The sequence below is a fragment of the Anser anser genome, assembly GCF_964211835.1.
Source record: "Anser anser genome assembly, chromosome: 16".
In the NCBI taxonomy this organism is placed as follows: Eukaryota; Metazoa; Chordata; class Aves; order Anseriformes; family Anatidae; genus Anser; species Anser anser.
This window is the reverse complement of record NC_139737.1, coordinates 5,941,984-5,955,444: the sequence shown is the minus strand read 5'-3', so window position 1 is coordinate 5,955,444 and position 13,461 is coordinate 5,941,984. Positions and strand designations below refer to the sequence as shown.

The 13,461-nt window shown below is 51.8% G+C and overlaps 1 protein-coding gene across 2 annotated transcripts in view; it reads right to left on the bottom strand.

Annotated features, from left to right (window-relative positions):
• Positions 1–13,461, bottom strand: part of PMEPA1 (prostate transmembrane protein, androgen induced 1) — a 41,392-nt gene continuing 27,931 nt past the window's right edge. Inside the window, exons 2-4 of one of the 2 annotated variants that reach the window (XM_083801841.1) lie at positions 6,521–6,675; positions 2,194–2,247; positions 1–2,086 (exon numbers count right to left, since the gene is read on the bottom strand). In XM_083801841.1, the coding sequence (XP_083657967.1) occupies positions 1,538–2,086; positions 2,194–2,247; positions 6,521–6,675 (758 nt within the window). In that variant the 3' untranslated portion in view covers positions 1–1,537. The remainder of the gene's footprint in view (positions 2,087–2,193; positions 2,248–6,520; positions 6,676–13,461) is intronic. The other variant, XM_083801840.1, reaches the window with a different exon arrangement.

Here is a 13,461-nt window from a genome sequence, read left to right as displayed (position 1 = left end):
AGGGTTTTTGCTTCTAAAGCATTAAGCGTTTTTCTTTAGCCTTTAGTTAATACATCACAGGAGCAGATTCGTTTCCATCTACTGTATTTTACGCCTCTTTAGCTAGGATAATAAAGCAAAAAACAGCAATGACCGGAGGCAGCCCAGGGGAGCTGCAGGTTTGAGGCACGACTGCACACTTCCATTCCACATACGGGTTTGGGAATTTCACGTGAACCAAAAACGACTTCCCCGAACAACACAGTTTTCAGCTCGGCCTTTCAGCGAGATATTTAAACCCCCTCTGAAAGGCGGCCGGTGGGCACGGTACCATTTACTCACATCAACTTCCACATGACTTATCTCCAAGCAGGGCCCTTCAGGTTAACATCGAAAGAAATAAACCAAAAAACGCTTAGTTCCTTCAGACACAGAAGTTTATTCTCATCCCCACCACCCCCCTCCAAAAAGTTAGAGGTTGTCCAAAAAAAAAAAAAAAATCAAGTAATTTTTGTCTGCTTCTGCCATTACTGGCTCTCGGAAGCAGGGATTTTTATTTTTTTTTTACCTTTGCACTCCCCAAACCCTCTCGGCTGACATGCGGATGCGCACCGACTCCTCCTGCTTTGTAGGGAACGTAGGGAACTTTGTAGGGAATGCAGGGAACTTTGTAGGGAACGCCGGCCCCGCGCAGGGGGCGCTGGAAATGAAGGCGTTGCGTAAGATGCAGTCTGGCTCGCTGCGCTCCTCGCGGGGCTGCCGCTTCCTCCTTAGCGTTTTTCCACCCCCTTCCAGCTACTTTGTTCTTCACTTTGACAAATATCCCTTAACGGTTGCATGGTAGACATGATAGAGGCTTTGACCAACACAAGCACTGACATATTTATATTAAAAAATAGTGCAAAATTTCAACATTTATATAAATAACTCTAAACCCCTGCTTTTGATTTTTTTTTGTTTTTTTGTTTTTTTTTTGTCTTTTTTTTACAACGTAATACACGCTTTTTGAGTTGGCACTCAAAAAATTGCCATTTTTCTTCTAGTTCAGAAAACAACTTTTTTTTTTTGAATAGGCCTCTTCTAATACAAAAATACTCCTGCTCCTTACACATACACTTTCTCTTATTTTTAATATATATTTATATATTTATATTGCAGATCTTTAAACAAAATGTTTTTTGTGCAAATATTTTGTCTTTAAAGTTAAGTGAAATAATCAAACAAAAAAAAGCATTCACACACAGCTCAACTAGAAACAAAAAAAAAAGGACTACAGTTGATTTTTTTTTCCTTTTTAAACGTCTAGACACAGCTCAATAAAGAAATGTTTTTGCAAGCTTTGTAGGCTTGTGCATTCAGACCAGACATAACAAGTAAATATTTATACATGGAGAGATGGGGAAGGGCTTTTTTTTTTTTCTTTGCTCATCTTCCTCAACTCTCAATCTCTCTCCTTTTTCTTTTAACGAGAAGTGCAGAGTGTTTCATTTAACTTTCTTGATTTTTTTTCCTTTTTTTCCTTTTTCATTTTTTTCATTTTTCTTTTTTTAATTTTTTTTTAAAAGGGGTGCCCTTTTTGTTTCTCTTTCTCTTTGTTCCACGCGGTTGTGCTCTCAAGGCCATTGATTTGTGAATGATGGAGTCTGCTGCCCTCCAAGAGCGAGGGCATCCCGCTGTTGTTCTGCTGGTGCTGGTAAAACGTCGACCCGGGGTAGTGCCCGATCACCTCGCTGTAGGTCGGCGGCGGTCCCTCCATCCTGCCATTGCTCCCATAGCAGGTCGCGCTGATGCCAGAGTTACTGCTGGGGGGGCACGGCCCCCCGTACACCGAGTTATCTATCAAGTCACTGTCGAAGATGGTTCTGTTGGGGGGCGCGCGCACCGACTCCCTGTTGAGCTCCATTTGCTGCTCGGGGTCGCGCAGCTGCAGCGTGCAGGGTCCCTGGTACGGGGGGGGCTCCTCGCCGTCCGACAGCGAGATGGTGGGGGGCAGGTCGATCTCGTGCTGCAGGTAGGGGTAGGTGGGCTGGAACCTGTTGAAGCGGTCCCTCTGCAGGAATGACGGCACCGCCAGCCGGTCGCTGGGCCTCGGGGTGTAGATTTGCTGCTGGAGGGGAGAGAGAGAGAGAGAAAGGGCGGCAGGACCGTGAGGCTCGGCCCCGCGGCACGGGGACAGGCGGCGGCGGTGGCACGCGGCACCCGCAGCGCCCTCACCTCTGCTATCCCGTTCCCCGACACCGTGCTTTCCGACGGCCACAGGCTGCCCTCCTGCATGGGAAAGGAGAAGAGAGGCGAGGGTCAGGCTCAGCAACGCGTGGCCCCGACCTGCTCCGAAGCATTCGACCCGCTCTGGTACGAGTGGAAATACCACTGGAATACCCCTTCCGATCAGGATTCCCCTCCGTTTTCAGCCCCATTTGTATTTAGTCAATCACTCGCAGAATGAATGATGGGAACGACACCAGCACATAACGCCCCCCCGGTTGTAGGCTTCCCCCTCCCACCCGCGCCCACCCACCAGGTTCCTCTCCCCGCTTCCAACACACCACAGCGGTGTTTTTCAGCATGGGATCCGTGAGCCAGGGGTGATTCACAGCGTACCCGAGAACGCTCCATGAACTAATGGCAAGATTAAAAAAACACAACAAAACTCACACCCACGTTTGGATGCAAGCGATCAAGGAAATAATGGGAAAATAAAGAGAATAAGTGAATACTCAAATGTTAAGCTTAATTTTGATTTGGCTACAAAAAAATACATCTACAGCACCAGGATGCTTCTACAGTATTTTTTCCCCCACAGGATTCCAGGTTCTTGCTTAAAAAGACTGAGGAGCTGCGGCCTAGAGGCTTCCCTACACTGCAGGCATCAGCCCTGATTCTGCAATCTGAACCCTGGCGCCAACAACCCGAGGCATGAAAATCCCACAAGCCAATTTCCCCCAAACCATGGGACTGGTTTACAATTCATAATCAAAACAAACAAACAAACAAGCCTCCTTCCATTGGCTGCTGATACTGCGAACACACACAGTTCACCGTCTACACTTTTGCCGTAAGACCTAAAATATTTAAATATTGCTAATATTCATATACAGCAACATCGCTCCGGGAGACAAAGCTGGAGGAAAACAAGCCAGGAGGCTCCTAATTACAACCCGCAGTCGCTGGCACTTCCCATCCCTTGCAGGTGAACCTCCAGTTCTGGCACCGGCAGACACGTTTACCACCAGGGGAAAGAAAATGCCAGGCACCTTTTCTTTTTCCCCTTTTCCTTTAAGGATAAAGCATCCCTTCCAAAGGCCACTCTTGGACCCAGCCTGCGCAGCGGGGCTGCCAACCACAGACTCTCCTTCTACAAAATACCTTTCTTACCCGGGGCACAGGGGGGCTCCCCCCTGCCCAAGCAGCTTCAGGCTCCCCAGCCACGAACCCCTTGCCTCCAGCACTGCTACGGAGCCCCTCTGAGTAAAGGCTCGTGTCTCATTTTATGAAGTCAACATCAGGATTAAAACTGCCAGAAAGCAGTAGCTAGGTGGGCAAATCTCTCAGGCAGAAAACAGGAATATTCTCATCCTTCGTGTTCTGGCTGTGTCCCCAGCTTCGCGGCTCTCCTTGCATACCTTCTGCTTCCAGAATATTTAGGACGTGAGTTCATCAGCAATGGCCCTGTCCAGAAAGCCGTGATTTTACAAAATGGAAGTTAGGTCTTGATGAGCAATATGGCTTTAAAAGCCTCCGCCAGTATTCCAGGATTCGCTTCAGAATCTAAAATTACTTTTTAATTTCTTTTTAGAGATCAGTCTTTGACTTTTATAGAACCACTTGTTTGAGTAATGTCAGAGAATTCCCATCGCAAAGCTGAGTGGTGCAGATTAAGTTTCTGAGCCTTCAGGAGGACGTATTTCCCATTTTTTCTTAGAGCGGGTCTCGTTACTCCAAGGGTGCAGGGTCAGTGCCATTCTTATTGGGAAAAAAAAAAAAGAAAAAAGGTTTTTTTTTGCATTTCTTGAAGATTCTCAGTTCTTGAAAAACAGAGGTGCCCGTTACAAGGAGACGGTTTAGGTAGAACTGACAGAGCTGTGACTGAGAAACAGGTGCAGCAATGCAAAAATGCCACGCTACCGGGAACCACATTAAAAAAAACCCACACCTTTGGGGAAATGAATTTCTCCTTCAGTTGTAATTTTTGAGCTACGAGAAAAAAGGACAACGACTGCAGCTCTAGCAGCGCTCTGACCACGGGATGAACTACTTTAATATTTTAGAAGATGAAAAGCGTGTTTGTAGCTCCAGTGCCTGCCTGGTCACGACAGCCAAATGAAGTTTGGGATTTAGAAGGCCCAACACCAGTTCAGTGCAAGTTTAACGGATTACACGAACGGGTATCTCGCTCAGCACAGACGCTGCCTGCCGTCCTCGAAGGCGCATTTAGGCTGGAGTGGTTTTCTACAAGAAGACACGCTGTGCTGAATCCGAAACGAGCCACCTTTAAAATCCTTACTGCTGCTGATCCCACTGCAAGGAGCTCCCTGCTTCGTGCCCGGGGCCTTCTCCGTCCCTCCGGGAAGGCTCTGGGGCCATGAGGGAAGCTCGGCTGCCACATCATGACGCTGGCAAAGATGGGCAGGAGAACAGGGGGAATTATAAAGGGTGCAACCCCCCAAAACAGTATGTTCGTGTTCCTCTCCTTAGCTCTGAGAAAGGTTTAGAAGACTCTACGTCCTCACAGAGGTCTGGCAGCTGTGCAGAGGTAAATCTCTGCTGAAAAGCCATTTAATTGCTCACGCATCTGAAGGCTGAATAAATAACGGAGCTGTTTCGGTGCAGGGATTGGGCCAAAAAACACCAGGATGTTTTTGGCCTGATGGGAGGAAAAGGAGGAGGATTTTTTTCCTGAACAGTCAAGACATTTTATTTCAACCTGGAATTTTTGTTCCATCTCCACACGCCTTTCTCTTCTTTCCACTTTAGCCGCCTTCTTCTTTCTTCATTTTCAAGAAAATAAAAACAGGCAACTTGAAAAAGGCTTGTCCTGGTATTTATTAGAAAATTGTAAATGAAGCATTTTGGTATTTTTCAAGTAAAACATTCTGGAAGCAATAAAACAATAAAAAAAAAGTGTAAATGGGAAAACAGTCTGCTACTCTCAAGAACTCCTGTGCCCACACTGTGCTGCTCCAGGCACGGGGCTCTTGTTGCACGGCGTCAGGAGGCGGGCACAAGGCGCTCGCTGCCTTTGGACACGCTCTCCACAGCTGACAAAACGAAGGGCGGTTTGATTGAGCTCAGGGTCTTCACGACTCTCCCTCCGACCTGGCGCCTTCCTCACTTCGGCACAGAGCACCCGGTGAGGGACCTCCGTGCCCTGTGTGACAAAAGGAGAGCACCCGTGGAGCAGGGACAGCGGGTACCTGCTGGCTGGGCAGCCCTCAGCAGCGGTGCGCGTATTAAACCTGACGTTAGATCTCTCCGCTTTGTAAAAGGGAATCAAAGGAAACTCAGAGTATTTGATCATTTTCCCGGATCCGATACAAGGGAGCGCAGCTCCGCGGAGGCCAGCACAAGGCGGCAGCGCCTGCTCGGCCCGCCCTGCGAGGCTCCAAACGAGAGCACAAAGCAGTGACCTTGGGGCAGCCCTACCGTTTAAAGAGCTCTAAGATCCTTTAAGGTGAACGATAAAGAAACACATCAGTACGAGATACCCCTGCATGGGAAGACAGAGCCACGTAGGCAGCGGTGAATTGTACACGTTCAACCTCCAAGAAAACTCTGTCTTTTCTCTGTAGGTTCTTGTCGCTGAGCTGCTGCATCTGATGAAACCTCCAGCTCTGCATAAACCAGCAGCTGCCGCGGGGCTGGAGAGGCTCCCCCTTGAATGCACGTTGGAGGTGCAATTAACACATTTCTCCTCAGGCTTCTGTGAACCACAGAGCCCGAGTTACGCGGGGAATCTCCCGAGCATCCCCTTGGAGAGGTTTCTGCTCGCGTGGCTGACGGGCGTTTTCTGACACCTCCACTGCAGCAGTGACAGCACGACTTCACTTGTGACGAAAACTGGAGAAGGTCTTTCAGGATTTCCCATCCTCTTGAAGGCAGCAGAGAGATTTAATACGCTCATTTAGGACTCTCCAACCGGAGCTGCCAGCGGACTCAATACTTCGGGGCTGTAAATGCCAAGGCACATGCACCCAACAGCTGGCGGTACGTGGTGGTTTCGGGAACACGACACACCAAGAACAGCCTCATGTGGTTACTAATGGAGAGTCCACATTGCAAAGCTCAGGACAAAATTGGAGGCTACGGCTGTCTGTATATCACAAAAGCACCCCAAAAAGCCAGAGGCATCCCTACACGGGCCCCACGTAACCGGGAAGATGCTGCCAGGACCCAACCTGGAGGGCGTCTTCACTCAGCGCTGAGTGGCACATGGGCAAACACAACTGAGATGAATGCCTTTGGCTCTCGCATTTCCCCAGTTTCACATCACTTGGCAAACAAGACAGTAAGACATGGATGAGAAGAGCAGTGTGTGACTTACTGATGACAGATTCTCATCTCTCCGCCTCCCTTGGCTGTGCCGACTGATGAAGGATCGCGCAGAGAGTTTGTAGTGGTTCAGCAGACAGGTTATCACAACCACCATCACCATCATCACCACCACGATTATGATTATCTGTACAAACTCCAACTCCGCTGCAAGAGAGAGGGAGACATATTTTGAGCCACCTGAAAAAGCAGCACTTAATTGAGTGCAAGAAGCAGGAATTTGGCCAAGCAGCCGGTGACACAGCGCAGCTGCATCCTTCCCCCCCCAGCGCTCCCAGACACACATACGTGGGCTCTGCATGCTTCGAGCCCAGCTACTTCATAAAAAAAACACACATTAATTCACGTCTTCGGTGCCACAGAACAGTCTCTAGGAGGGATCTTTAGACGTGCCCCACACGGCACGGTTTTTCCAAACTACAATCCAGACAAGACTTCCCGAACCCCTCGCTGCCGCTCCCGTCTGCAGTTTGCTAGGTGCAGCAGGCAGAGGTTCGGTGCCAGGTCGTGATGCCACGAGCCACGTGTAATCGGCCATAATGAACTAACTCAGCAGAAACTCAGCTAAAGTCTCGCTGTTCTCTTCCCATCGCCACCCCTCCTCCCTCCTGGGAGCACAGGGCTCAAGTCCTCCTCGGCACGCACGGGCACCAGGCACACGTCCCCACCGCCCTGGGGGGCTGCAGGTGCCACCAGCCCGTGCCCAGCACCGGTCCGTCTCCGGCTGACCTCGTGGTTTTCCAAAAGAAGCCCAATGGGACGGCCGGGTGCTGACTGTGCTCCCGTTCCCCGTCCTCCTGCAGCCGGCGCGTACCAGAGCTGCGGCATCGCTGCCCGGGGCTCGGCCAGCTGACAGCGGCAGCTTGAGTGGCGTGAACTGGCACAGAGGAGAACTGCCAAAAATCCTCCCAACAAACAAGAACGCGCAAACAGACTGGCCGGTTAACTCCGGAGACACTCGGCAGTATAAAGGAAAAAATAAATAAATAATAAAAAACACACAAACAAATAAACACTCCTAAAATTTAAGAAAATAACTCCTCACACCTCCCTGAGGCTAAATAAAACCGAGTGCCCCAGACCAACGCAGCACTAGGTAATTATTTCCATGCACCCACAGAGTGGATGCTGCCCCCCGAGTCCCCTCGCACCTGCGGAGCCCAGCGCTCCCCGCGCCCTCTGCAAAGGAAGGGCCAGGCCAAGGAAAACCAAATTCAACTGCTCTGGGCATTCAAAGTCTGCTTCTCGGTAGGAACAGCTACAAAACCCACCCTTGGGAACTGTGCCTTAAGCTGTCAGGGATGCTGCCCCCTGCATTTTATTTAAAAATACATTCGCAGGAAGACTGGCGGTGCCCCCAAGGGCAGTGTCGCACTGCTCCCACTGCCAGGGGTGGCTTCTGCTGAGTCAGGCAGATTTTTTTTTGTTTAATGGAAAGTTTTCTCCTGGCAGGTGGCATTTAAGTGCCAGTAAAAGCAAATAAATGTCAAGAAAACAGCCCAGGTGGTAAGTGCTGCCAGTTACCTTGGAGTCCATCCTGCTACGCAGCAGCTATTTCTGCCGCCGGGCAGGCGCACTCCCCACCATCCCAAAAGGTCCCCGAATGTTTAACCCGCTCCAGCCACCACCTTCCCAAAGCAGAGCGGTGCCCTGAAAGCAGGAACCGTATCTGGCACCTGCAGCTCAGGACCCCTGCGAGCACTGGAGGGGACGGGACTGAGGCTGGGGCTGGGCACGCAGCTGCACAGGTGCTCCCAGAGCAGCGGGCAGTGGCAGTGCCACCACGTGTCCCCAGCCTGGGGACGGTGACAAGGCTCGTGAAGGGATGGAGGGAGGGCTTGTCCTGTTCCTCGGTCAGGTTTATGGCCATCCACTGTCAGGAGGAACGAGCCTCTGGAGCATCTCTGCAGGCTGAAGGCTTCGAGCCCCTTGATTCCAATTTTTTTGTTGTTGCTGATTTATTTTTGCAAGGCAGGTTTCTGCACTTGCACTGCTTCCCTGGGTAACGGCCTCAGGCTGTGTGCAAAAGACCATTAAAGAAAAGGAAAGAAAAAAAAAAGGCAAAAAACAACAACCGAAGAATTTAGGAGGATGAGTCAATTTAGCCTTAAATGCAACATGTGCTTTGGCCACAGCAAGAAGGCGCAAGGAAAAATAAACGAGGCCAGTGATGGAAAGCTTCCTTTCTTGTTAAAAAAGTTACATTTCTGAAGAAAAACAAGAGGCCGGCAGTTATAAATTAAAGTGCCTTTCCTAGAATGAGAGGCACGTTCAGCGAACCAAGTCCTGCCGAAATGCTCAGGGCAGTTTGGCGACACGGGTGAAGTTTTGGTCCTTAGGAAGAGCCAGGGGTCGCAGTGGCAGGGACTTAGAGGTGGTGGGGAGAAGGAAAACATATAGAATATATATATTATTTACAAGAGACCTGAGCCAAGCCTTCGGCACGCACACAGACACGGGATGAGCGGAGCACGAAGCACGGGGTGGGATGGCGGCACCCCCGTTACTTGGGGCACTGCAGGACAGCTGCTGGGAGCAGTGGGCACGGGAGCCGTGGGAAGGCTCCTGGCGGGCAGGGGCTCCCCCCGTGCCCGTCCCCCCCCCCGTAATCCCTCCGAGGTGCCCAGCAGGAGGGGTCGGGACCCCGGGCCCCCCGGGAGCCAGCGCTGCGGGGCCAGGCGGGGTGACGCTCCGCGTGCCGAGCTCTGAACCGGGGCATTTCAGCGCGAATCCAGTCTGTTACGGCGATGGCGTTGGCTTTATAAATAGAAGGCTGATTTTAATATCTTGCTTTGTGGGAGGGGGGAGGACAATTAAGCTGCAAATTAACATTCTGTAAACGGCTTTGGCAAAGCACTTCGGAATGACAAACCCCATCAGCTCCCATCTTTGGCTCTGGCCCCGTCACGACAACGGCCGTGCTCGTCTCCATTTTCCTTCCTTAGCACGGGGAAGCAAACGCCTCAACCTCTGCGCAGAGCACACCTGACCCCGTCCAGCACCACAGGCCAGGATCTGAGCGTTTTGGTACCACACACACAGCCAGCACCACGAGAAGCACATCTGCCCTGACACCGGCATTGTTGCTGTCGCTGAAATGAAGATTTCCTCTCCGAGCTGTATTTGGAGTACACCAGGCAGCCGACCCCAGCAGGATCCTCTAATCCCTGCACCAGGAGGTGCTTGGGGAAGAGCTTGGGGCACCCTCTGCCCCTAAACCCAGCCCCAAACGAACAACACAGCATGAGAGCCTATGAATAAACGCATCAGGTATGCTGAGAGGAGCTTTAATCGCCCCAGCAAGAACACTCATGTTGCCCAACGTGGCCTTTCAAAAAAACAAAGGAAAATGAAGAAAAGAAATCAAACGCAACCAAAAAAGCTCCACACACAATTGGGGCTTTTCAAGTTTCAAGAGACTCATACCCACTTGAGGCATCAAAGTTTCTGCCAGCTCTCCCTCTGTTTTAACTTGTCTGCATGGGCTTCATTTTCAGAGGGGAAAAAAATAAAACACACCACACTGGAAAGCTGGATATGCTCGGTAAGATTTTATCCAAGCAGCTCAGTCAAACTAATGAAGAAAGATCATTAAAAAAAAAAAAAAAACAAACTTTGAGTTAATATGTTATTATACAAGTGCAATTCAGCTGCTATGCTAATAAAAAGCCTTTGGGGAATGAAAAACAAGCCAAACTGCAAAGCACATAATTTATAATTCTACTGGTATTCTTAAAACACACACACACAACAAAACAAGAAAAAAATACTCAACACATTTTGTATTTGGCTTCCTAATCATTGTCACTTTTCAATTAGAAGAGACCTCATTCCATTTCTCTCTGTAATTTTCCCCAAGGGAAGTGTTATAAATGCACTAGGCTTTACAAGATGGGCAAATTCAGCCTCCAAATGCAAAGTAAGGTCACACTAATTTAATTTTGCATAATTTTTACTCCAGAATACGTTTCAAACTAACAGGTTCAGACATCACATTTAAGTGACACAACCTGCTTTTCTGTATTTTCCGTCTAGACGCTGCAACTCTTGCAGTCGGTGAGCACGCACGCAACCCTTTACCCCCCAGACTCTCACAGTCCTGAGGCTGGGCGTTCGTGATCGAGCCCATTCGGGCTCGGGTACTCACGTGCCGCTTCGAGGCACGCGTGGCCTCGGATGAGGGCTTCCCGGCAGCCTGCAGCGGGGCCGAGAGCAGACCCCAAAACCCCGGGGGCTGCAGGTGCCGATGTGCGGAGGCGTCCTTCGGGCACGCGGGCAGCAGCCCCCCAGGACCACGCTTAGGGCTGGGCAGAAGCAGGGGCAGAAAGGCGCACCTGAGCTTTGAGCACCTCGAGTTTTTTGCAAACAAAACGCTAGCACGGGTGGGTTTAACGCTGCTGAAGGTGCCTGCAGGAGGGCGAGCTGCTAGAGCCAGCGGTCACGCTGCGAGCGCCGAGGTGCCAGCCTCTGCACGCACACGGGTGCGCAGCGGCCGGGGCAGCTAAGGCCGGGGGGTACTTTAAAGGCGGTTCCTTACTTTTTATGGCTTACTGAAGGTGACAAAATGCTTACTATAAACTTTACGAACGCTCTTCCCTCCGCGTAGGGTATCACTGCTGAAGATGAATGCTCCGAAGCACCGCTGGGCGTGCAGAGAGAAAAAAAGGACACCCGCACTTCGCTGGGGTAATGACGGATGCTCCAGCTATCGCTAACACCGGGGCAGCACGGCTTTCGGACAGGGTCTGAGCCAAGAAGACCTCTGCCTTCAGCCAGGTATAATATACATCTGCAGGTCAAAGCGATTATCCGTAAGCTTCAGTTGTGATTTCTGTACGTACTGGTATCACGTGAGAAGGGATGAGAAATGAAAGTACTCGGGACATAATGGCTGAGCTGAACAAATGGAGCTGCACTAGCCACAATTCCTAAGTTTAAAAAAAAACAATCATAAATGCTGTGGTGAGCCGTGCTAAAACTGCAGCCGTTTTCTGAGACAAAATTAAAGCAGAGAATCCCCTGCAGAACGCTTTGCTTCTCCCATGTTCGCTTTCACTTCCTCTGGGCATTTTTATCTTTCAAAACCCCTTACTTCTGACTTGAAGCAGATTGCTAGGACAGTTTGGGCAAGATGAGCCCGATCACACGCTCGAGCAGACCAGCGGAAACATCCTTCTAAGGGTGTGGAGGAAAAACCGCTGCTGCTGTCCTCTGGCGGTCACCTGCCTGGTGCGAGGCCACGCTCACGAGCCGGACACAGCGAGGTACCTCGCTAACAAGCCTGACTCCTGACAGTTAATTAACCGTCAGGTAATGATTACCCAGGAAGGATGGGCTGTGCACCTAAGCTTCCGGATGCTCCCGTGACTGTCCCTCCTACCAGAGTCCCAATATCACTCACTCCACCTGCGTTCTTCAGGAAAAGACATCTGAACACGTTCGGAGGTTGCTCCGTGTGTCGGGCACGGAGGGGCTGGGGCACCCAAAGGTGCCGGACTGTCCCCTGCCACCGGACTGGGCGGCAGCCTCACCGAGCTGGGTCCGGGATGGGGGGAACGGCCCCGGATCTGGAAAATGGCTCTGGTGAGCGCAGCCTTGCTGCTACGGGGGAAATTTCCAGGTTGCCTCAACAGCATCACGAGTCACAGAAAAGGCAGAAAATTGAAGCTTGGCTCCTGCTGTAACTCCAGTAGCTTCCCCTGATCTAGACACGGGTGCTAATTTGAGTGGTAAGAAAATCCAAAAGGAAGTGAGTAAAGAGGGCATGAGGCTAAAGACAGAATCAATGGGGAACAACGCAGGTTTTACCAGTGCAAAAGTTTCAGAGTGCTGCGGAAATAGCACCTTCCCCCAAGTCACTGCGACCTCACTGCTGCCAGCACAGAGCTGGGTGCCATCCCACGGGGGAGCTGTCTGGCTGGAACTGCTCCCCAAAGCCCAGGACCCGAGGTGGCAGCCCCCTTCTCTGCAACCCACTTGCACGATGATCTCAAGACTGGCTAGTTTCCACTGGACACAGGGACAATTTTTGACAACGTCACTTACTTTCGCAGAGAAACGTCCCGTAAGTGCCTAACGCAGCAGCCCAGAAACCCCGCTGAGTACCGCGCCTTCACCTCCAGCTTCCACTGCCTCCAACACACTTGCAGCAACTTCTGCACCGAGGCTGGACGGGACGGTTTTGTGCAGATTCCTCCTGCTGCCCAGCAAGCCTCAACAAAACGGGCAGAAAGAGTAAGGCTTTCATGCCTTGCCTGCTGAAATAGGAGGAGGTGCAGCTCGGCGGGCACGCCGCAGCATCCCTTCTCCCTCCCCGCTCTAGCAGCGAAGCCATAACCTAAGGATTATGGACGTTCAGGTTACGTATGGTTGGCTGTGGGAAACGACGGAACTGAGGTCCTCCCGGGGCTGCACGAGGTGCCTGACCCCAGCACGGAGCGCCGGGGAGCCCAACAGGGCAGGGTGCAATTACGGGGCGCGAGCAGGGAAGCCCAGAGGCACGCACGCGGCTCCCGCGGGGCGGCACGGGGATGGCCGGCGGCACGGTGCCACGGGCACGGTGCCAAGCGGCGGTGGGACTCCCCCTGCGCCGGTCCCTCGGGCAGTGGCGGCGCTGAGATGCTTTCTGCTGCCGGAGCCCTCGGCGGCTCCTCCTGCTCCTCGCCGTGCGGGGCGCGGAGCGCAGCGCCTCCGGTTATTTATGGAGCCTGGTGCAGGCGGTGACTCAGCGCCGTGATTCAACAGATCCTGGCCGAGCGCCCGCGGTGCCGTGGAGCAGGGCACGGCGGAGGGACCCCCCCGTGGCAGCACCGGCACAAGCCCTGCAGCCGGGGATGGTAGGACCACGGCCAGTCCTGAAGGTCCTGAAAGCCTTAAGTGCTGCCTGCTGCCAGCTGCGTGTGGCGGCACCCCAGTGTCACACCGCGTGTCCCG